This window comes from Schistocerca nitens, chromosome 4 (genome assembly GCF_023898315.1).
Source record: "Schistocerca nitens isolate TAMUIC-IGC-003100 chromosome 4, iqSchNite1.1, whole genome shotgun sequence".
In the NCBI taxonomy this organism is placed as follows: Eukaryota; Metazoa; Arthropoda; class Insecta; order Orthoptera; family Acrididae; genus Schistocerca; species Schistocerca nitens.
The window spans coordinates 579072375-579094457 of NC_064617.1; the positions used below are offsets into that span (position 1 = coordinate 579072375).

The following is a 22083-nucleotide window of genomic DNA, read 5'->3' on the forward strand; positions in this document are numbered from 1 at the left end:
GGAAAGGACCCAAAAATCAAGCAGGCATAATGTAACATATGAATGAGTGGACAAAGGAGAAAGAAAGAACTGAAAACTGTTCTCACACTGTCAGCTGTCGAACATCTCTGCACGCTATGAAAGCCAACCACGGCTGAGAGGAGGGTCACAGCGCGGGCGAGGCCAATGGTGTACAAGGAAGTAAACTTACGTCGTTATTGGCGAAGATACGGAAAATCTGAACTGATCCGAGTGCTTACAAAATTTAAAAAGATTGTAGACTATGAATGAACTGTAGTAAGCTGTCAAGCTAAATAACTCTCAGACATTTAACAAAGTGTAGCGTTTTAGGCAAAAAGGCAATGGTACATAGACAAAACGAACGAGCAACGGATATTAACATTAAAAACAGAGATAAAAACTAATGCTAACATAGATCAAACTAAGTAAATCATCATAATACAGTGTGTTTCAACATGAATACATAGGATTTAATACTTTGTAACATTATTATGCTGAACTTGTGAAATGAAAGAGCAACTCAGACACGTCAGTGTATCTGGAATAATGGCTGCAACAATGCTGTTTCCATAGTTGGGTAGATCAGCTGGAGCGGTGACAGACACAATGGTCCCTTACGAACCCCCAAAGATAAAAATCGTATGGTGTCAGATCGTGTGTGGACGTGGAGGTCATGCAAAAGAAGCTCTATCATCTGGCCCCTTGCGTCTAATCCAGCGGTCGGGTGCAAAGTCATGTAACCAATCGCCTACTGAGTTGTGCCAGTGAGGCGGGGCACCATCCTCCTGACAAATGAAGTTCTATGGTTCAGGTTCTTCCAATCGAGGAAAGAGCCATAAATCTAGCGCATCAGGATAAGAAACACAAGTTACATTTTCTTCACCGAAAAAGAAAGGCCCATAAACTTTCCGCTGGAATATGGCGCACAAAAACATTCAATTTAGGGGAGTCTAGTTGCCACTGAACCATTTCGTGGGGATTTTCTGACCCCAGATATAAATATTATGTGTGTTCACATTTCCTCTTAGCTGAACGTCGCTTTATCACCGAATGCGATACGATCCAGAAAGTCTTCACCGCCGTGCACCATCATTTCGTTTCAAAGTTAGCAGTTAAACCATAGTCTGTAGGGTTTAGAGCTTGTAACAGTTGCAAACGTTAAGAACGTAGTTGTAATCGTCTGCTTAAAAGTCTCCACATAGTTGTCACTGGAACTGCTAATTCACGACTAACCTCCCCATCGGATTTCTTGGAAGTACACGTGAAAGACTCATTCATTCAACACATTCTTCAGTCGCTCTTGGTCGTCTCGAAGTCCTCCTTTGCACACTGGCATACAAACAAAACTGAAATGCTCTATCATTTGATGTTGTGCAGACACTAAGTCACCACGAGTTGCAACGACTTTAATGCCGGCGTTGCCTCGTCGGGACTTGCTGTGGCGCGGCGCCGAGAGCGGTGCGAGTGTGGCGCCGTCAGCTTGCCGGCCACATCGCGACCTGTCTTGGAATCCAACCGTCCACCTGCAAGGGTCGATGAGTCGACTCGTATTCCTGCAGCACGCCGCTCGCCGCACCACCGCGTTAACCTTTTGGTCGGTGTGTGTGCAAATGAACTTTGTTATGTTTTTGTAAGTGGTTAAGTAAGACTGGTGTTGAAACCTGTCAGGCGATGGTGAGAGACTTACCCGATATATTTTAGGGGACGCTGTGTCTGGTTATTGTACCGGTGCTTTTTCATGCAAGCAAATTTGTTCTTTTGATAAGCAGACACGTAGTGTGGGCTGCCTTGGGTATAGAACTTTTGTGGTAGTCTTGTTCATGACTGAAGGTGGTGCCTTCTCAAAATCATTTATCCGTGTACTAGTTGGGGTGTGCAACTCATTCAGTCATTGGAATCAGCTGTTTGAAATTGTGTGTTATTATCAGTATCATCATTTATTGTGTCAAACATTATATTAACTATTTCTCTTACTAATGACTTTGGGATTTTAAAATCTTTACTGTGTTTAAAATTGTAATAAAGAGAAGTTATTCAAAAGAATGTCACACCCACTTCCTCCTAGCCCTTCAACTTGCTAGTTCTGTTACAGATCTATTATTTATAACTGCAAGCTGAATGTAAGAAATACTGGGCGGCCGTGGTGGCCGAGCGGTTCTAGGCGCTACAGTCTGGAATCGCGCGACCGCTACGGTCGCAGGTTCGAATCCTGCCTCGGGCTTGGATGTGTGTGCTGTCCTTAGGTTAGTTAGGTTTAAGTAGTTCTAAGTTCTAGGGGACTGATGACCTCAGAAGTTAAGTCCCATAGTGCTCAGAGCCATTTGAACCAAGCCATTTGTCGTATTCATGATCTATGGAACAAGTACTAATCTAATCTACTCTAATCTACTGGCATACGCACACAGCCATTTCTTACTTCATCACTGGAGGTGATCACGTGATTACCTGATACCAGTTCTCCGCCATTTACAGTGATAGACCGATGCGCTCGTTTAGGGGGTCGTCCAGTGAACTTATCAGGCGCACCACTGAATGTTCCTTACCTGACGATGACGAGTACTGTTGTATTTTTGAAGAGGTTCCAGCTGGAGAAAATGCTGAGCAGTCCCTTCCTGTCGCGCTTGCTCCTGGCCACATTGCGTAGCACCCTCTGAGTGAACGGAGGCACGGCAGTGCCGTTGGCGGCCGCGATGCGCTGCACCAGGCTGAGCGCCTCCTCCTGGCGCCCCCTGCAGGCCAGCCAGCGCGGCGACTCGGGGAACCACCTGCAACATAGGCGCATAGGCGCTGCCTCCAGGAACCCCTCACTGCAAGAGACAGGTGACACGCGAAAATGAGAATGAGGAGAGGTGTACTGTTGGGCCTGGCTGTGGCAGGGTGACATAGTTCCTGCCCTTCTATTTGAAGATCTTATCCCTGATGCGAAAGCGCAATCATTAGCCTTATATATTTTCAGAATTTTCTGTTATCTTCGTCTTCAGGGGAGCGATTTGGTAATGCTGTATCAATCACTAACTTTACAGGCCCGATAGGCTTTGCAAAATGTGTTACAACTGCCATGTGTGTTTGCAGACTGCAGCACCGAATGAAAATTTGTACTGGGTCTCCTGCTGACTAGGCAGATGTGCTAACGCTGGCGCAGAGGCTTTGCACAGCTGCACGGACTACCCTAGAATGCCTCCTTCCTCAATCCAAATTCCCATTCACACCTGAGCCCACCTGGTATTCGCCCTGAACCGGAACAGGATTGCAGAGGCTCTCCAAATGGGAATTTGGATTGTTGAGGGAGGCATGCTACAGTAGTGTCCATGCGGTTACGCAAAGTCACTCTGCCAGGGTGGTGTAGTGGTTAGCGCATCTGCCTAGTGAACAGGAGAGACGAGTTCCAATCCTGAACTTGGTACAAATTTTCTTTCGTTGCTTCAGTCTGCAAATATACTTCATAGATATTTCAGACTTGAAACAGTCGGTGGAACCAAATCATTTCGTTTGTATTATAAATGATTTCTTCAAATTTTTGACCGAGAACTCTTGCCGTAGGCATATCTGACTGAACTGGGAGTAGGACGGGCTACCACAGTTAATGTGCATACGAAGTTACCCCAAGTGATATGATTTTCTTGTCTCTTATGTCCCTCTTGTTTGGTTTCAATATAACTAACAGGACTTTGATAATGAAACAAACCTGTCCTCTGGATGTTGCTTTAAATGCTAATTGTTATTTTAGTTCAAAGAATAAAACCACAAAACCTCTTCTCAGAGGAATCTCACTGAAGTTTGATCGTTTGCTTTTTCTCTCGTAACATGATTGCGAAATTATAAATCACACGAAAAATATTAGCAGTTGTCTTCCTAAAGTTAATTTAACCTATTTTAAATTTATGTAGCAACAATGGTTAGCGAACCTATCCACAGTTCAACTGTCGCTGGTTAGAATTAACTTGTAGTTCATGTACCTCCCTTTGAATACCACAAATTTTGTACAAAATTTAAATATCCTCTACTTCTAGATTTCTGTAACGTGTTCGGCTCCTAAGCAAAATACGATCGAATATCTTCGCAGATATGTGGCCGAGGAAATTTACATCACTAAACAGCTATCTCGGGACACCGTCACTCCATCACAGTTGTAGGTTACCTATCTAACGACGTCCAGGAGCAACAAGTCATTGATTTTCAATACTTCATATAATTACTGACCAAATTTAAAAAATTAAAATGCTGTTATCATCTTACTCATTAAGAGGTACAATCTAACGGTAAAAGTGTAGCATATTAAGACAATATTACACTTACCAACTGTATGAATGTCTAAGGCTGCGTAATTCTTGATGCAGAAAGGCACTCGGATTTTATAGGGGAAAGTAGTGTAAAACCGGGTATAAAGTGGGTAGCTTCAGATTTCCGTGACTAGTGCTGCCATCAGTTTGCTGACGCTCATAACTAATGGCAACCGTCATTCTTGGAATTCTGATTAACTGCCTGTAATCTGTCGCCTTTTGCTTTCCCTTCTAAACATTCTCAAATTTTTGCTGAAATTTTAATCAGTGTTGGTGCTTCTTGGAGCAGTGTCTCGAAGAGATGTATTACTTCATAAAAAAGTTATCTGATTTTTTTCGGTTCAGCTTGTTTATCAGTGTATTTTAATGTTTGTGTGATGCACATTAACTTAATTCCAACTTTCCAACGCCATGTTATGTTCAGTCTCGCACTATGTGCTCATTCGGATATACTGGCTTTGGCAAAACCGGTTTAGTAAAAACTTTTAAACCTGCCTCAGAAGGCTGACTTGAGAGTAAAGGCAAAGCACGAATACTGACCTCCTCTCCACACAAAAATTATTTGAAAGTTGAAGAAAAAGCTAGAAATGATAGCGAAGATTAGGAAAATTGAAAACTAAAGCTTTTTGTGGGGAATAAATAAAGGCGAAGAAGCAGACAACGATAGGTGGAAGGACTACAACAGCTCAAAAAAATTTAAAGTCAAAGTTCTTCGACTTCATCAGGGGAAGAACACCCAGACGAAGTATGCATAATTTTTAATAGGCTATATTCAGACTCTTTATCAAAGGAAATGTGGAGGGGCGTCTATCTTGTGTCTGGACATATCAACAATGTTCCAGTGCTGAGGAAGACGACAACTACTTCGTCTGTGATTCATGTTCTTAATAAAATGTGTTCTCGGTGTTTTATTATGATCAGTCCTTGAGAACTTCTCTTAAACCAGCAAAATTCTGAATCCTTGAAAAAATTATATTTCTTAAAAACCTGTTTTGGAACTCAAATAGATTTATCGGATCCCTTGGCAGTATATTTAATGACCCCCATGTGTTTTCACATATTTCTGCAGTATAATAAAACATTTTTCTTGTTTTCAGGATTCTTCCATTCATTCGAAGGGGTACCCCATGGGTGAATAACCTTAATTTGCGAACTTATTGACCACTGAAAACAAAAAAATGGTTCAAATGGCTCTGAGCACTATGGGACTTAACTTCTGAGGCCATCAGTCCCCTAGAACTTAGAACTACTTAAACCTAACTAACCTAAAGACAACACACACATCCATGCCCGAGGCAGGATTCGAACCTGCGACCGTAGCGGTCGCGTGGTTCCACACTGTAGCGCCTAGAACCGCTCGGCCACTCCGGCCGGCCCAATGAAAACACGTAAGTGAATTAAAAGTTAAGGTCTCAGGTTTTACCGTACTTTCTCCTCCATCCATTATTTGAGAGTGAGAACACATAGCAACTTCCCCATGAACCATGGACCTTGCGAACGGCTGAAAGCAAGGGGAAACTACGGCCGTAATTTTTCCCGAGGGCATGCAGCTTTACTGTATGATAAATGATGATGGCGTCCACTTGGGTAAAATATTCCGGAGGTAAAATAGTCCCCCATTCGGATCTCCGGGCGGGGACTACTCAAGAGGACATCGTTATCAGAAAAAAGAAAACTGGCGTTCTGCGGATCGGAGCATCGAATGTCAGATCCCTTAACTGGGCAGGTAGATTAGAAAATTTAAAAAGGGAAATGGATAGGTTATAAGTTAGATATAGTGGGAATTAGTGAAGTTCGGTGGCAGGAGGAACAAGACTTTTGGTCAGGTGAATACAGGGTTATAAACACAAAATCAAATAGGGGTGATGCAGGAGTAGGTTTAATAATGAATAAAAAAATAGGAGTGCGGGTAAGCTACTGCAAACAGCATAGTGAACGCATTATTGTGGCCAAGATAGACACGAAGCCCACGCCTACTACAGTAGTACAAGTTTATATGCCCACTAGCTCTGCAGATGATGAAGAAATCGAAGAAATGTATGATGAGATAAAAGAAATTATTCAGGTAGTGAAGGGAGACGAAAATTTAATAGTCATGGGTGACTGGAATTCGAGAGTAGGAAAAGGGAGAGAAGGAAACGTAGTAGGTGAATATGGATTGGGGCTAAGAAATGAAAGAGGAACCCGCCTGGTAGAATTTTGCACAGAGCATCACTTAATCATAGCTAACACTTGGTTCAAGAATCATGAAAGAAGGTTGTATACATGGAAGAATCCTGAAGATACTAGAAGGTTTCAGATAGATTATATAATGGTAAGACAGAGATTTAGGAACCAGGTTTTAAATTGTAAGACATTTCCAGGGGCACATGTGGACTCTGACTACAATCTATTGGTTATGAACTGTAGATTAAAACTGAAGAAACTGAAAAAAGGTAGGAATTTAAGGAGATGGGACCTGGATAAACTGATTAAACCAGAGGTTGTACAGAGTTTCAGGGAGAGCATAAGGGAACAATTGACAGGAATGGGGGAAAGAAATACAGTAGAAGAAGAATGGATGGCTCTGAGGGATGAAGTAGTGAACGCAGCAGAGGATCAAGTAGGTAAAAAGACGAGGGCTAGTAGAAATCCTTGGGTAACAGAAGAGATACTGAATTTAATTGATGAAAGAAGAAAATACAAAAATGCAGAAAATGAAGCAGGCAAAAAGGAATACAAACGTCTCAAAAATGAGATTGACAGGAAGTGCAAAATGGCTAAGCAGGGATGGCTAGAGGACAAATGTAAGGATGTAGAGGCTTATCTCACGAGGGGTAAGATAGATACTGCCTACAGGAATATTGAAGAGACCTTTGGAGAAAAGTGAACCACTTGTATGAATATCAAGAGCTCAGATGGAAACCCAGTCCTAAGCAAAGAAGGGGAAGCAGAAAGGTGGAAGGAGTGTATAGAGGGTCTATACAAGGGCGATGTACTTCAGGACAATATTATAGAAATGGAAGAGAATGTAGATGAAGACGAAATGGGAGATACAATACTGCGTGAAGAGTTTGACAGGGCACTGAAAGACCTGAGTCGAAACAAGGCCCCGGGAGTAGACAACATTCCATTAGAACTACTGACGGCCTTGGGAGAGCCAGTCCTGACAACTCTACCATCTGGTGAACAGGATGTATGAGACAGGCAAAATACCCTCAGACTTCAAGAATAATATAATAATTCCAATCCCAAAGAAAGCAGGTGTTGACAGATGTGAAAATTACCGAACTATCAGTTTAATAAGTCACAGCTGCAAAATGCTAACGCGAATTCTCTACAGACGAATGGAAAAACTAGTAGAAGCAGACCTCGGAGAAGATCAGTTTGGATTCCGTAGAAATATTGGAACACGTGAGGCAATACTGACCTTACGACTTATCTTAGAAGAAAGATTAAGGAAAGGCAAACCTACGTTTCTAGCATTTGTAGACTTAGAGAAAGCTTTTGACAATGTTGACTGGAATACTCTCTTTCAAATTCTAAAGGTGGCGGGGGTAAAATACAGGGAGCGAAAGGCTATTTACAATTTGTACAGGAACCAGATGGCAGTTACAAGGGTCGAGGGGCATGAAAGGGAAGCAGTGGTTGGGAAGGGAGTGAGACAGGTTTGTAGGCTCTCCCCGATGTTATTCAATCTGTATATTGAGCAAGCAGTAAAGGAAACGAAAGAAAAATTCGGAGTAGGTATTAAAATCCATGGAGAAGAAATAAAAACTTTGGGGTTCGCCGATGACATTGTAATTCTATCAGAGACAGCAAAGGACTTGGAAGAGCAGTTGAATGGAATGGACAGTGTCTTGAAAGGAGGATATAAGATGAACATCAACAAAAGCAAAACGAGGATAGTGGAATGTAGTCGAATTAAGTCAGGTGATGCTGAGGGAATTAGATTAGGAAATGAGGCACTTAAAGTAGTAAAGGAGTTTTGCTATTTGGGGAGCAAAATAACTGATGATGGTAGAAGTAGAGGGGATATAAAATGTAAACTAGCAATGGCAAGGAAAGCGTTTCGGAAGAAGAGAAATTTGTTAACATCGAGTATAGATTTAAGCGTCAGGAAGTCGTTTCTGAAAGTATTTGTATGGAGTGTAGCCATGTATGGGAGTGAAACATGGACGATAAATAGTTTGGACAAGAAGAGAATAGAAGCTTTCGAAAGGTGGTGCTACAGAAGAAGCTGAAGATTAGATGGGTAGGCCACATAATTAATGATGAAGTATTGAATAGAATTGGGGAGAAGAGGAGTATGTGGCACAACTTGACAAAAAGAAGGGACATGTTCTGAGACATCAAGGGATCACAAATTTAGCATCGGAGGGCAGCTTGGAGGGTAAAAATCGTAGAGGGAGACCAAGAGATGAATACACTAAGCAGATTCAGAAGGATGTGGGTTGCAGTAAGTACTGGGAGATGAAGAATCTTGCACAGGATAGGGTAGCATGGAGAGCTGCATCAAACCAGTCTCAGGACTGAAGACCACAACAACAGCAACTTTAAACAAAATTTATACATAACTTCAAAGTTTTCGCAACTTTCTCGCTTACGTGCTTAACGACAAAATAGTAAACTGACTAAATATGGCTGCCGGGGTGGCCGAGCGGTTCTAGGCGCTACAGTCTGGAACCGCGAGACCGCTACAGTCGCAGGTTCGAGTCCTGCCACGGGCATGGATGTGTGTGATGTCCTTAGTGAGGTTTAAGTAGTTCTAAGTTCTAGGGGACTGATGACCTCAGAAGTCCCATAGTGCTCAGACCCTTTGTGACTAAATAAAAATTCAAAACCAAGGAGGATTTACGTGACAAACTAATGTCAGTAGGCATGTTTCTACATCTGAAAGATGATATCTATTAAGATTTCGCGCCAATCTCTCAAGAATTGCCCTAGTAGCGCTGCTAGGAGGACGAATATAGGTTTGCTTTAAATATACGCTGAAACGATCGTGAGCGTTAGTGAGCGTTAGTTACCTTTGAGACTAGACGTGCTGAGTTGATGTTAGTTAGGAATACCTTTAAGGCGACGAAGGCGCCATTATCAATACTCCACTGAGTTTGAACGAGCTAGTGTAGGAGGGCTACGAGAAGCTGGAATGACTTGGCAGGGGTGCTGGCAGCAGTTGCCACGAGAAATTACGGTCGCAGGAAAACCGGTCTCCGGACGCCACGTGACACTATCTAGAAGAAAGACCTCCGTGTTTTGTGTATAGCTCTGGCGCGTCGTACCGCATTTGCAGCAGCAATTTGACCATCAGTTGGCGCCACAGTGACAACTAACTGTTACAAATCTGTTACTGCAAGGATAACTCCGTGACACATATCCTGTAGCGTACATCCCACTGATTCCAAACCACCGCCCTTTGCGCGTCAAGCGAGAGCTCAGTGGAGAGCAGGATTGAGGTCTGTTGTGTTTTTGATTACATCTGGTTCTGTCTTAGTGCCAGTGATGACTGTGTGTTGGATAGGAGGAAGCCTTGTGGTATGACCTGTTGTGCTACCGTTCATGCACAGCAGTCCAGGAGGGTATTCCAACAGGATAACGCTCGCCTACATACCGCTGTTGTAATTCAAAATGCTATACAGTTGCTCTACATGTTTTCCTGGCCTGCTCGATCACCAGATATGTCTCCAGTCAAGCACATATGGGACATCATCGGACGACAACTCCAGCGCCATCCACAAACAGCATTTACTATCCGTTTATTAACCGACCAAGCGCCACGGGATGGAACTCAATGCCACAAACTGACATACGGCACCTGTACAACACAATGCATGCATGTTTGCATGCTTGAATTCAACATTCTGGCTCTTACACCGGTTATAAATGTATCAGCTTCTCACATCTGCAACGGCTTTTCTCCTGTGATCTTGTAACGTTAGTTACTTAAATATGTTACCTAGACAAACGTATTCCCGAAATTTCATTACTCTACATTAATTATTTTCTGATGTTGCGATTTTTTTTTCCTTCAGTGTATTTAACACATTAACTCACGAGAACTCTGAAGCTGCTTTATACTCGGAAGTTCGATTCTTTAAAGAATTGGAGGTTTACTGGTATTTGACTAAAAGAACGCATTACTATATACTGAACTGCGAATGTTACACACAAGCGGAAGTAGCATCGGAACGGCCCCAGGAAGTGTAATAGTATCTGTAATCTTTTCAACATACAAAAATGATTTACAAGATAGAATTACCAGCACTGTAAGAGTTCGCTGACATTGCAAGGTTAAGTACCCAAAAGGACCTAATTACAAAACTAGATGTGATCTTCTTGAGCACGTGACATCATATATGTATTGTCTAATACTAATTAGTAATATGAAACGGGACAATCATATAAAAACAGTATTACGCAATGGGAATGGAAGACTCAGAACTGTTGGAAATGTTCTGGGACAATGTAATGCACCTTTAAGGGAAATCGCGTACTAGACGCTAGTGCGACCAATTGAAGAATATTCCTCTGGTATTGAGTTATTATCAAGTAGGCATTACAACAAAAGTCGAAAATTTCAGAGACGTACTGCTAAACTCTTAACAAGTCAGTATAGCCTATAGGGAAGTGTAACAGAAATGATCGGGGAACTGAAATGGATCTCCTTAGAACAAAGACGACATTTCTCGCAAAAGCATGTTAGTAAATTTAGAGACCCTTCATTAGATGATCACTGTGCCATAAAGCTAGTGGGGATTACGACGGTAAGATCAGAGAAACCTGGGGACATACAGAGGCGTTTAGACACTCCCTTTTCCCTTGCTGAATACGCGAATGGAAGAGGAATGAAAATCAACAATATTGGTAAGATGTAACCACAGACGTGCACTGTAAGCTGGCTTGCTGAGTATTTACACACATGTAGATGTAGATACAGTGCAGTCCAAGAAACATATCAGAGCTAGCGTCATCATCACACACAATTTGTAAAATCATCATCAAGCTTTTACACCCTTCTGAGTCCGTCAACTATGTGTGCCTTTCAGCGCGCTTGCTATGCGTACACATCCACTGTCGACCAGCACATCGAAAATGCTTTCGCAATCCGCACACTGTTATTCTAATATCTTCTCTTTTTTATAATTAATAATTCCAGGTAAGCTGCAATAGTTTAATTAGACAGGTTTCTTCTTTGCTACAAGCCTATTTCGGCTATAGCGCCATTCTCACATAAACTTGTAGATGTTGCATTTGGTGAGTGTACTTAGCCTAGATGCCCGTATTGCAGCACTGAGTGAACCGTCGACCGACTATTTGCTGCTAGATCATGATCATCATCACGTTCGTTCTATTGGTACAAAATATTTTCGTGAAACATTTTCGACAGCTGGATTCGAATCCTGCCTCGCGCATGGATGTGTGTGATGTCCTTAGGTTAGTTAGGTTTAAGTAGTTCTAAGTTCTAGGGGACTGATGACCAAAGAAGTTAAGTCCCATAGTGCTCAGAGCCATTTGTTCCTGTTTTCCAAAATGTCAATAAAATCATAATCTGTATTAGGCTGTGATAAAACTTTCTAGATAATTTCTATGTTTGAAATCTATTTGTTCATTAAGGATATCGTTTGACCGATTTTGTGTATGCATATGTATTTATAGTTTTTGGTACTCTGTGTAGAATTTATAATGTTTATTCTCGATATGTTTTGCTGTGTGGTTTTGGTTTTTGAGATGCAGGTAACAGCTTGAGTGATTGGTGTCGCAATTTCGTTCGTGTTCTTTGCATATAATGCTGAAAAGTCATTCTGTTTGACCGATCATAATTTTGCCCAGTCTTTACACGAAATTTTTTTATGTGTGGTTTGGCAAAACCGGTATTTTGGTTTTCCGGATCGAATTTTCGTTTTTAAATTGCTCTTTTTTGGAAAAGCTAGTATTATGGTTGTTTTGTTTAAGATTTGGTTTATTTTATTGGATATTTGTTCCGCGTATATTGTTAGTATGTATGTTGCATTTTGTTTAGTTTTGTTTCCTCTTGTTCATTTTATGTCTTTGTGTATGGTTTGGTTTTTAGGTGTCCCGTTTTCTATACAGTTTCTGACCTATATATTTTGTAGGACTATACAGGGTGTTACAAAAAGGTACCGCCAAACTTTGAGGAAACATTCCTCACACACAAAGAAAGAAAATATGTTATGTCGACATGTGTCCGGAAACGATTGGTTTCCATGTTAGAGGTCATTTTATTACTTATCTTCAAATCACATTAATCATGGAATGGAAACACACAGCAACAGAACGTACCAGCGTGACTTCAAACACTTTGTTACAGGAAATGTTCAAAATGTCCTCCGTTAGCGAGGATACATGCATCCACCCTCCGTCACATGGAATCCCTGATGCGCTGACGCACCCCTGGAGAATGGCGTATTGTATCACAGCCGTCCACAATACGAGCACGAAGAATCTCTACATTTGGTACCGGGGTTGTGTAGACAAGAGCTTTCAAATGCCCCCATAAATGAAAGTCAAGAGGGTTGAGGTCAGGAGAGCGTGGAGGCCATGGAATTGGTCCGCCTCTACCAATACATCGGTCACCGAATCTGTTGTTGAGAAGCGTACGAACACTTCGACTGAAATGTGCAGGAGCTCCATCGTGCATGAACCACATGTTGTGTTGTACTTGTAAAGGCACATGTTCTAGCAGCACAGGTAGAGTATCCCGTATGAAATCACGATAACGTGATCCATTGAGCGTAGGTGGAAGAACAGTGGGCCCAATCAAAACATCACCAACAATGCCTGCCCAAACGTTCACAGAAAATCTGTGTTGATGACGTGATTGCACAACTGCGTGCGGATTCTCGTCAGCCCACACATGTTGATTGTGAAAATTTACAATCTGATCACGTTGGAATGAAGCATCATCCGTAAAGAGAACATTTGCACTGAAATACGGATTGACACATTGTTGGATGAACCATTCGCAGAAGTGTACCCGTGGAGGCCAATCAGCTGCTGATAGTGCCTGCACACGCTGCACATGGTACGGAAACAACTCGTTCTCCCGTAGCACTCTCCATACAGTGACGTGGTCAACGTTATCTTGTACAGCAGCAACTTCTCTGACGCTGTTATTTAGGTTATTGTCAACTGCACGAAGAATTGCCTCGTCGATTGCAGGTGTCCTCGTCGTTCTAGGTCTTCCCCAGTCGCGAGTCATAGGCTGGAATGTTCCGTGCTCCCTAAGACGCCGATCAATTGCTTCGAACGTCTTCCTGTCGGGACACCTTCGTTCTGGAAATCTGTCTCGATACAAACGTACCGCGCCACGGCTATGGCCCCGTGCTAATCCATACATCAAATGAGCATCTGCCAACTCCGCATTTGTAAACATTACACTGACTGCAAAACCACGTTCGTGATGAACACTAACCTGTTGCTGCTACGTACTGATGTGCTTGATGCTAGTACTGTAGAGCAATGAGTCACATGTCATCACAAGCACCGAAGTCAACATTACCTTCCTTCAATTGGGCCAACTGGTGGTCAATCGAGGAAGTACAGAGCCCGCATCTCGTGGTCGTGCGATAGCGTTCTCGCTTCCCACGCCCGGGTTCCCGGGTTCGATTACCGGCGGGGTCAGGGATTTTCTCTGCCTCGTGATGGCTGGGTGTTGTGTGATGTCCTTAGGTTAGTTAGGTTTAAGTAGTTCTAAGTTCTAGGGGACTGATGACCATAGATGTTAAGTCCCATAGTGCTCAGAGCCATTTGAACCATTTTTGAGGAAGTACAGTACATATTGACGAAACTAAAATGAGCTCTAACATGGAAATTAAGCGTTTCCGGACACATGTCCGCATAACATCTTTTCTTTATTTGTGTGTGAGGAATGTTTCCTGAAAGTTTGGCCGTACCTTTTTGTAACACCCTGTATATTGAGGTGCCAATGGCCTTGCCGCAATGGTGACACCGGCTCCTGTCAGATCACCGAAGTTAAGCGCTATCGGGCCTGGCCAGCACTTGGATGGGTGATCGTCCGGCCTCCCGAGCACTGTTGGCAAGTGGGTACACTTGGAAAATTGAAGAGCTACTTGACTGAGGAGTCATACGCATACAGTGATCCCTATAGGCTGAGGATGACACGGCGGTCGGTCAGTATCTTTGGAGCTTCCTTGACATGTTCGATATATATATATATATATATATATATATATATATATATAGTGAAATCTATGAACGAGAAGAGCTGGGAATTTTAAACCAGTTCTATTCCAACAACAACGAGACTTTAGAAAGATGCGAAAAATGCCGTAAACAATATGGGCACTATGAAGTGATGGTAAAGGCGATTTTTTTCCCCCAAACGGGCTAAGGTACGGATCACTGCGGCACTACAACCAGAGTTTGCTAACTCACAGACTGTCACCTTCCAACCTGACCTAAGCCTCAGGCAAAGCTACACATCAGCCTGTCATCACTAAAAGATTATTTTACTATCACGTTCGTTGGCTTCGCCAACTCACAGACAGTTACTTTCCATCCTTACCTATATCTCGAGCTAAGTTACAGATGAGTGTGTCACCACAACCAATTTTATTTTTCCCTTCTTTCAAATTCGTTGGCTTCACCATCTAACCTCGACACTGTGATTATATGCACCAAAAGGTGACGTGACAGTAGCTATAAACATCACCCCACTGACTAAAGCCGACAACTCGTATGAAACATTCCTCTTGATCCGCTCATTTCGAGTGTTGAATTGATTATTCCACTGAGTACTGTTTTGAAATAGACATTTTTGCCATTTTGGATTACAAATACTGTCATTGGTTATGCTGTCTGTAGTAGTTGGTTTTCCGTCAATTTCAAATACGTGATGATTTTTATTGTTGCTGAGTTTAAGGTCAAGCACGTACCAAAAGAACATGCCACGAAAATACTGAAAGAATTACAAATATACATGCACAAAAAAAAATTCACCCGAACTATATCCTCATAATGAAATTAACTTAAACAAAAATTATCTAGAAAAATTTTATTAATATTTTGGACAATGGAACGGATAAAAAACACAGTAAATAAGGAGTAACCATAGACTACGAATCAGAGCAAAATTATAGTATCAGTGAAACATCCCTCACTAGCAAAGATTATACGGTAAACATAAAGCATTAACGACAACAAACTGTCAATCCACCTATTAAAATTGTTTCTCGAAAATATTCTACGCAAATGGAGCTTACGTGATTACAACGATCTAGCAACAAATAGATAGTCAACAGATTACTCACTGACGCATTATGGGCATCTATTCCAACTAAATGTAAGTATACGAGTATATCTGAACTGACCTTTATGTGCAACTTATATTAACGTAAGCTAAGCATACTCGCCAAATGGAACATCCACACGTTTACATGAGAATGCTGCTATAACCGAAACTCGCTTGTAGTAAAAAAGAAACACTACTAATTAAACTATTGCAGCTTATCTGGAATTATTCTTTGTAGAATGATATATTGTGAAACATTGTATGCTGCAGGCCCAGAAGAAAAGAAAATCTTAGTATCTACAAAAGCCACAGAAATCTCACTCAAATTTTTGAAAAATATAAAAGTGGCAGGCATGGTACTCTTTCAGTCAAAGGGATTCATACGTTGCTATCACTCTCTCCCATTTATCTTCTAGCAGATCATTTTGGTTCCTTGTGCACTAACACAACATTGTCATGTTGTATGTGCGCGCATATGTGCGCGTGCGCGCGTGTGTGCGTGCATGTGTGTGTGTGTGTGTGTGTGTGTGTGTGTGTGTGTGTGTGTGTGTGTGTGTGTGTGTGTAGCTTATGGGCGCTATACATCGAAGTTAACAGCGTTCTTACATACATGAAAAATAACTAAAATGAATAAAAAGGAACTGAAAGAAAGGAACTGAAAGAAAGGCATCAGGAAATGTGACTGGCTGACCGCTAATAAAAAACATGGGTGAACCGGTCACCCTCTTAACGTTAGGAAGACCTCCCTATAATTTTCGGAAACATGCTGGATAAAACACAAAACCTTAAAACTCTCACCACATTCGTTTGAAAGTCACCAAACATATAGGTCACATCCGTCGGCAAATCCACCGCTGCCCGCTGGTTGGAAAATAAGACACAGTAAATATAATTTGGCACACAGTGAACTGCACGCCACAAGCACTACAGGTTAGAGGGTCCTCTCGCCATGAAGCCATGCGCCATAGGGCTGTGACCAATGCAAAGACTACTAAGGAAGACCTCGTCCCGTCGACGTGACTAACGAGGTAGGCCACTGCCGCGTTGTGGGCTTTACTATAGGGAGCTTATTGTTATCACTTCCAGATACACACTTCCCACTGACAATATTCTTTGTTTCAACGGTAAGGCGATAGCGTGGTATTACAAGTGTACACTGGCACCCAGTCGACAGACACTTCATTCCCCAGCTGTTGTGGGTGGTGGAGGGCGTCCTGGATATTCTGGACTACTATATCTGCCGGGTACAAGCGTTGTAGACAGTGAAGGGCACTCAGAGGATCTGAAGGAATTTAGGACTTTAAGAACGTCTCATCTGCTCCATCTGCCGCAAGACCGCGTATAATTCCGCTTCGAAGACAGTGAAATCTTGAGACAGTAAAATCTTGCGACAGTAAAATCTTGCGACAGTAAAATCTTGCGACAGTAAAATCTTGCGACAGTAAAATCTTGCGACAGTAAAATCTTGCGACAGTAAAATCTTGCGACAGTAAAATCTTGCGACAGTAAAATCTTGCGACAGTAAAATCTTGCGACAGTAAAATCTTGCGACAGTAAAATCTTGCGACAGTAAAATCTTGCGACAGTAAAATCTTGCGACAGTAAAATCTTGAGACAGTAAAATCTTGAGACAGTAAAATCTTGAGACAGTAAAATCTTGAGACAGTAAAATCTTGAGACAGTCAGACCTTGGGGACACGATCCGGGAAAATAAAAGAACAATAACGGAGGCCCGCAGCTACATACACCGGTAAGCCAAAACATTACGACCACTACCCACTGCGACGTTGGATGCCGCCGGTGGCGTTGCGGGCATGTGACGCGGTAACGAAAGTACGTAAGTACAGCAGACACGGACGGGGGAACACCCTAGCGAAGATATGAGCTACAGATGGGGAAATACATTGAGATCAGCGACTTTGACAAAGGGCGGATTATTATTACGCAGACCCTGTGAACGAATATCTCGAAAACGACGAAGCTGGTCGATGTTCACGACTTACTGTCATGAGCATCTATGGAAAGAGGTATCAGGACAGTGAAACTACTACTAGGCGCTAAATGATTAGACGTCCACGACTCTTCACAGAACGTGGGGTTTGGAGGCTTGTCTGCTCAAAGTAGGATAGATGGTTACCTGTGGCACCTTTGCGGAAAGAGCACAATGCTGGTGTACGCATAAGCGTTTTAGAGCACACCATTCATTGTATGCTGTTGGACATGGAGCTCTGAAGCGTATCACTCATACGCGTTCACATGCTGATCCAATTACAATTGCAGTGGGCACGGGACCATCCGTACTGGACCGTCAATCAATGGAAACGTGTCGGGTCTTCGGGTGAATCGGATTTTTGCTTCACTAGGTCGATATTCGTCTCCACAAACGCCGTCATTGGTGTGAACGGCAGCTCGGAACGTGCAGCACGCAACGGACGCTGGATGGTGGGAGCAATATTATGCTGTGACAGACATTCAAAAAGGACCTACGGTATTAATCGAAGACACGCTGACAGCTGCGGACTACCTGCAGCCCTTTATGCTCTGTGTCTTCGCCGACGGCGATGTCATCTTTCGGCAGTATAATTGTCCGTGGCTCGCAACCAGAACCGTGATGCAGTGGTTTTTGGAGCATTATAGTGAACTCACGTTGATGTCACAAAGATCAAACTCTTCTGTGGAACCCATCTGGGTCGCTATCGCCACCATCACCGCACACTCATATCAGCTGCCCCTTATTTATGCAAATTACATGATCTGTGCGTAAACATACCAACAAACTGTCGGATCCCTAATACGCAAGATCAGTGATGTACTTCTGTTTCCGCAGTGCCGCTATTGGTAAACGACTGTGTTTATTGGAAATCCTCCTGATGGCTTCCCATACCTTTGTAGAACACGTGGAACGGTTCATGGAGTCCAGGAACGCTTTCCATGAACTTTTCTTGCTCTCCTTAATGACATGTCGAGCCTTGGCTCTCCCAACCCGAAAGGCTGTGAGGTTTCCTGCTGTTAAACCGTCAAAGAGGTGTAAGCTTGACCCAGATTGCTGAGTGGCACTCACTGGTCCACGAAGGTACTGGTTGCCTGCCAGGTCACCATTTGTCACCAGTTAGTATGGGGTGACATCCATAAATAAGAGAAAATTGTTGAGGCTTTCGTGGCCACTTGTTGACAAACTGCCTATTGGCTTCTGTCTCGGGTTCTTCGGCCGACGTTCATCTAATGATTTTTCTGACGTTTCGCCAGCACGAGTGGCTGGCATTGTCAAAGCTTCACCCTCCATTGCCGGCAATGGAGGGTGAAGCTTTGACAATGCCAGCCACTCGTGCTGGCGAAACGTCAGAAAAATCATTAGATGAACGTCGGCCGAAGAACCCGAGACAGAAGCCAATAGGCAGTTTGTCATAAATAAGAGGTCAAACTCAGGTAGCGGGGGGGGGGGGGGCTTGTCCAGGATCTTATGCTTCTTTTTCTTCTCTTTCGTAGGTCGAGGAGGGAAGGGCACGAAGGGAGAGCAAACTTCTGCAAGATCTGGAACATCTGGAATGGAAAGACAGTGGGCAACATTGGGGTACACAGACTGTGTGTCCCATAGGTGAGTTCTGGTAGCAGGCCTCTGGCCTGAGAGACTCCTAGGGGAGGGGTCCTGGGAGGAGCCGTATCACCAGCAGTCACTGAAGAAGGGGGACTCTCCTTTGGCTGGGCAGGGTGAACTGCACCCAGAGCAGAGGGCGCTGGAGCCACAGTTGAGGGGGAGAGAGGAGGGGAGAGGAGAAGGGATGGGACTGGGCTAAGGAAGAGGGAGGATGGGGAAAGGGAAAAAGGGGAAAGGATATAACAGAGGCAAAGGTAAGAGTCATCGACACAGGGTGCTGTCGATCATATTTCTGATGAACCTCAGTGTAAGATGAATGTATCTTCTTTTCCTTCTTATAAACTGGGCAATCTGATAACCATGGGGAGTGATAGTCATGGCAATTAAAATACACAGGTGGCAGAACATATGGCACCCCTCATGTAGTGGGTGGCCACATTCGCCACATAGGCAGTCGGCCGTACATTGGGAAGACGTCCCCAAAACGCAGGCATCGAAAACATCTCATGGGTGGTGTGGTGGGACATTTGGCTTCACATCACACTGGTAACACATAACCTCGACCTTTCCCATGAGGACATTTCCCTCAAATGCCAGAATTAAGGCGGCAGTGTTGGCCCAACTGCCTTGATCACTTTCTGAACGCGCCGAAGAAAATGAACGCACTGTCATTCCAGATTGGCTGGAGTTTGAAGGTGAAGAATGTCTCCTTGTACCAAATTCAAAGACTGGTAGGTGAAATGGACACCGAGACGTCGCCAAGAAGCGTGGAGGGCTGCAGATTGGGTGACAGAAGAACTTTTTATCAAGAGTTAACTCGATCGTATCTAACTGAGAAACTTCACTGGACCAAACTTGTCTCCGACGTTTTTTTACAAAAAATTATGGGTAAATGTGTCCCCACATGTCCTAGTACAGATGAGGTAGCAGGAAAGTGTTTAACCCCATTCCAGTGAGCCTGGCCCTTCCCATGATGGAAGCAGGGAAAGGATGGCTCCAGGGTCATAAGAAGCATCATGAAATGATCCATTACCAACCAGAGAGATGGTCATAGAAGAATGGCCAGCTTTTTGGAACTTGATAGTTTCATATGCAAAGCATCTGCCCTGAGGTGTTCCAAGGCTTCAGAATGACAAGCAACCACTCCTAGACATACATGGGGGCACAACAGTTCGGGTATCAGAAGTATGATGCCAGTATTGTCAGGGTGCTCAGCCAGGTAGGTACCTAACAGCCTCACCACACAGACTGGCTGCAAGTGCTGGTGACCTAGCAGGCCGGAGAGTGCTTCAGCAGGAAGGAAGAGGAGAAGGAATGAGGGAGAGGAATCCACATCATAGATGCTAGGAAGAGAGTTCTGCCCCAAATGGCTTACACTATGGAGAGAAAATTTGTAAGCGGAGGTCAAACTCTAAAGGGGAGCCAAAAATGTCAAAAAGGAAGGATCAAAAAGAAAAAGGGGAACAAAATCGCAAGGAATACAGGAAACCAGATGGATAGCCAGGTCAGCGTAAGTAAGAACACTGAGGGGAAGGAGAGGGCAGCGGGAAAGGAGTAAAGACGGGGAAGGAGAGGGTGGGGAAGGAAATATAGCCTGGGAAGGGAGAATGGGCTGCAATAGATCGGGGCCCCATTTGCGCCATGCGGGAACTCACGGAAAAATCATGAGCCCCTCAGGGGTTAACTGGGTGTTGGTACCTACCAGCAACACATCCATTCTGCGAGGAGTTGGAAGAGAAAAAATCTAAGAAACGATTTTGGTTTGACTAGCAGCTACGGAAATTCAGGTTCATTTAGACATAGCCCATATGTCTAAGTAAACATTATGCAACTGAGGTACAGCAAGTTCCCCAGAGGTTGCCCACTAATGACTGGTCCTCCTCAACAGCCATGCATCTCATCAGTGTTCAGCGCACCTTGAGATTAAGGGTTTTTTATATGGACTCCGTGAGAACATTCGTAAATATTTGCGGTACTCTGTGCTGCTCCCACATACTCGTGGTAAATGATGGACGTTCTACAACCCATCTCCCAAGATAATGGCTGGCACGTTCAGTATACCGCACTTCACGAAGTTGGCTACCTCACATTTTCAAACGTCTACCTCCTCTTTTCTGTAAAGAACTTCCACATCTACACTATTATATTTATTTCGTCACTACTAGTTTCTGGGTCGAAGCTCAATATTCAAGGGCTTAAACTCTAGGCCATGTGAGCTGTCATCGTACTACCTGGCATCACTACTAACCAACGTTCAGACCAATTATCTTTGTCATTTGTAAATGTTACAGCATGAAGGATAAATATCAGGTCTGGGTGAACAATGGAACGTTCAATTCACATTGATTTGTGAATATTTCTCTTTGGAAAAACTGAATATTCCCTTAATAGTACCTTACTCAAGCACCGCACTTCAAAGGTAGCGATTAATTGATAAATGACCACAACCAAGTAAACTTAGTACCTCTTACGAGAATTGATCTATTTGAAAAGGTAGTGTTGGTGTTAGTAGTAGTACCAGTTCATTCTATGAATGTAGCGCTCCCGCTGAAAACATACATATTTGTTAATGAGGAAAAAGATAATACATTCATTTCTGTTTAACATTCAGTTCATATCACCTGAAAAATGAAAACAATGCAAGACAACATAATGCAGCAAAGAGGAAGAGAAAATTCCAATAGGGCATGATCCACGCCACCAGGCCAGCCGCCATCATTCCAGCTCCTGCACAAAGGCACGCCATGGCGCTGATAGTCGTACGGTGCTTGATGGTTGTCAGTTCGAGTCCTGAAACCAGAAAAAAATGACCCACATAAGTACTCGTGCATTGAATTATGTATTAAACAAAACGCTTACTTTCGAGACCCCTCCGGTTGCCCTGAAAAATATTACTCGAGAAATCGAACTATAATCCTAACATTAGAACAAAACGGCAGTCTTATGCCTAAAGTACA

The 22083-nt window shown here is 43.2% G+C and overlaps 1 protein-coding gene across 1 annotated transcript in view; it reads right to left on the minus strand.

The window, feature by feature from the left end:
- LOC126252451 (solute carrier family 22 member 7-like) overlaps positions 1-22083 on the minus strand; it is a 105863-nt gene that overhangs the window by 49519 nt on the left and 34261 nt on the right. The window contains exons 3-4 of the mRNA XM_049953345.1: positions 21748-21916; positions 2544-2765 (exon numbers count right to left, since the gene is read on the minus strand). Of these exons, the coding sequence (XP_049809302.1) occupies positions 2544-2765; positions 21748-21916 (391 nt within the window). The remainder of the gene's footprint in view (positions 1-2543; positions 2766-21747; positions 21917-22083) is intronic.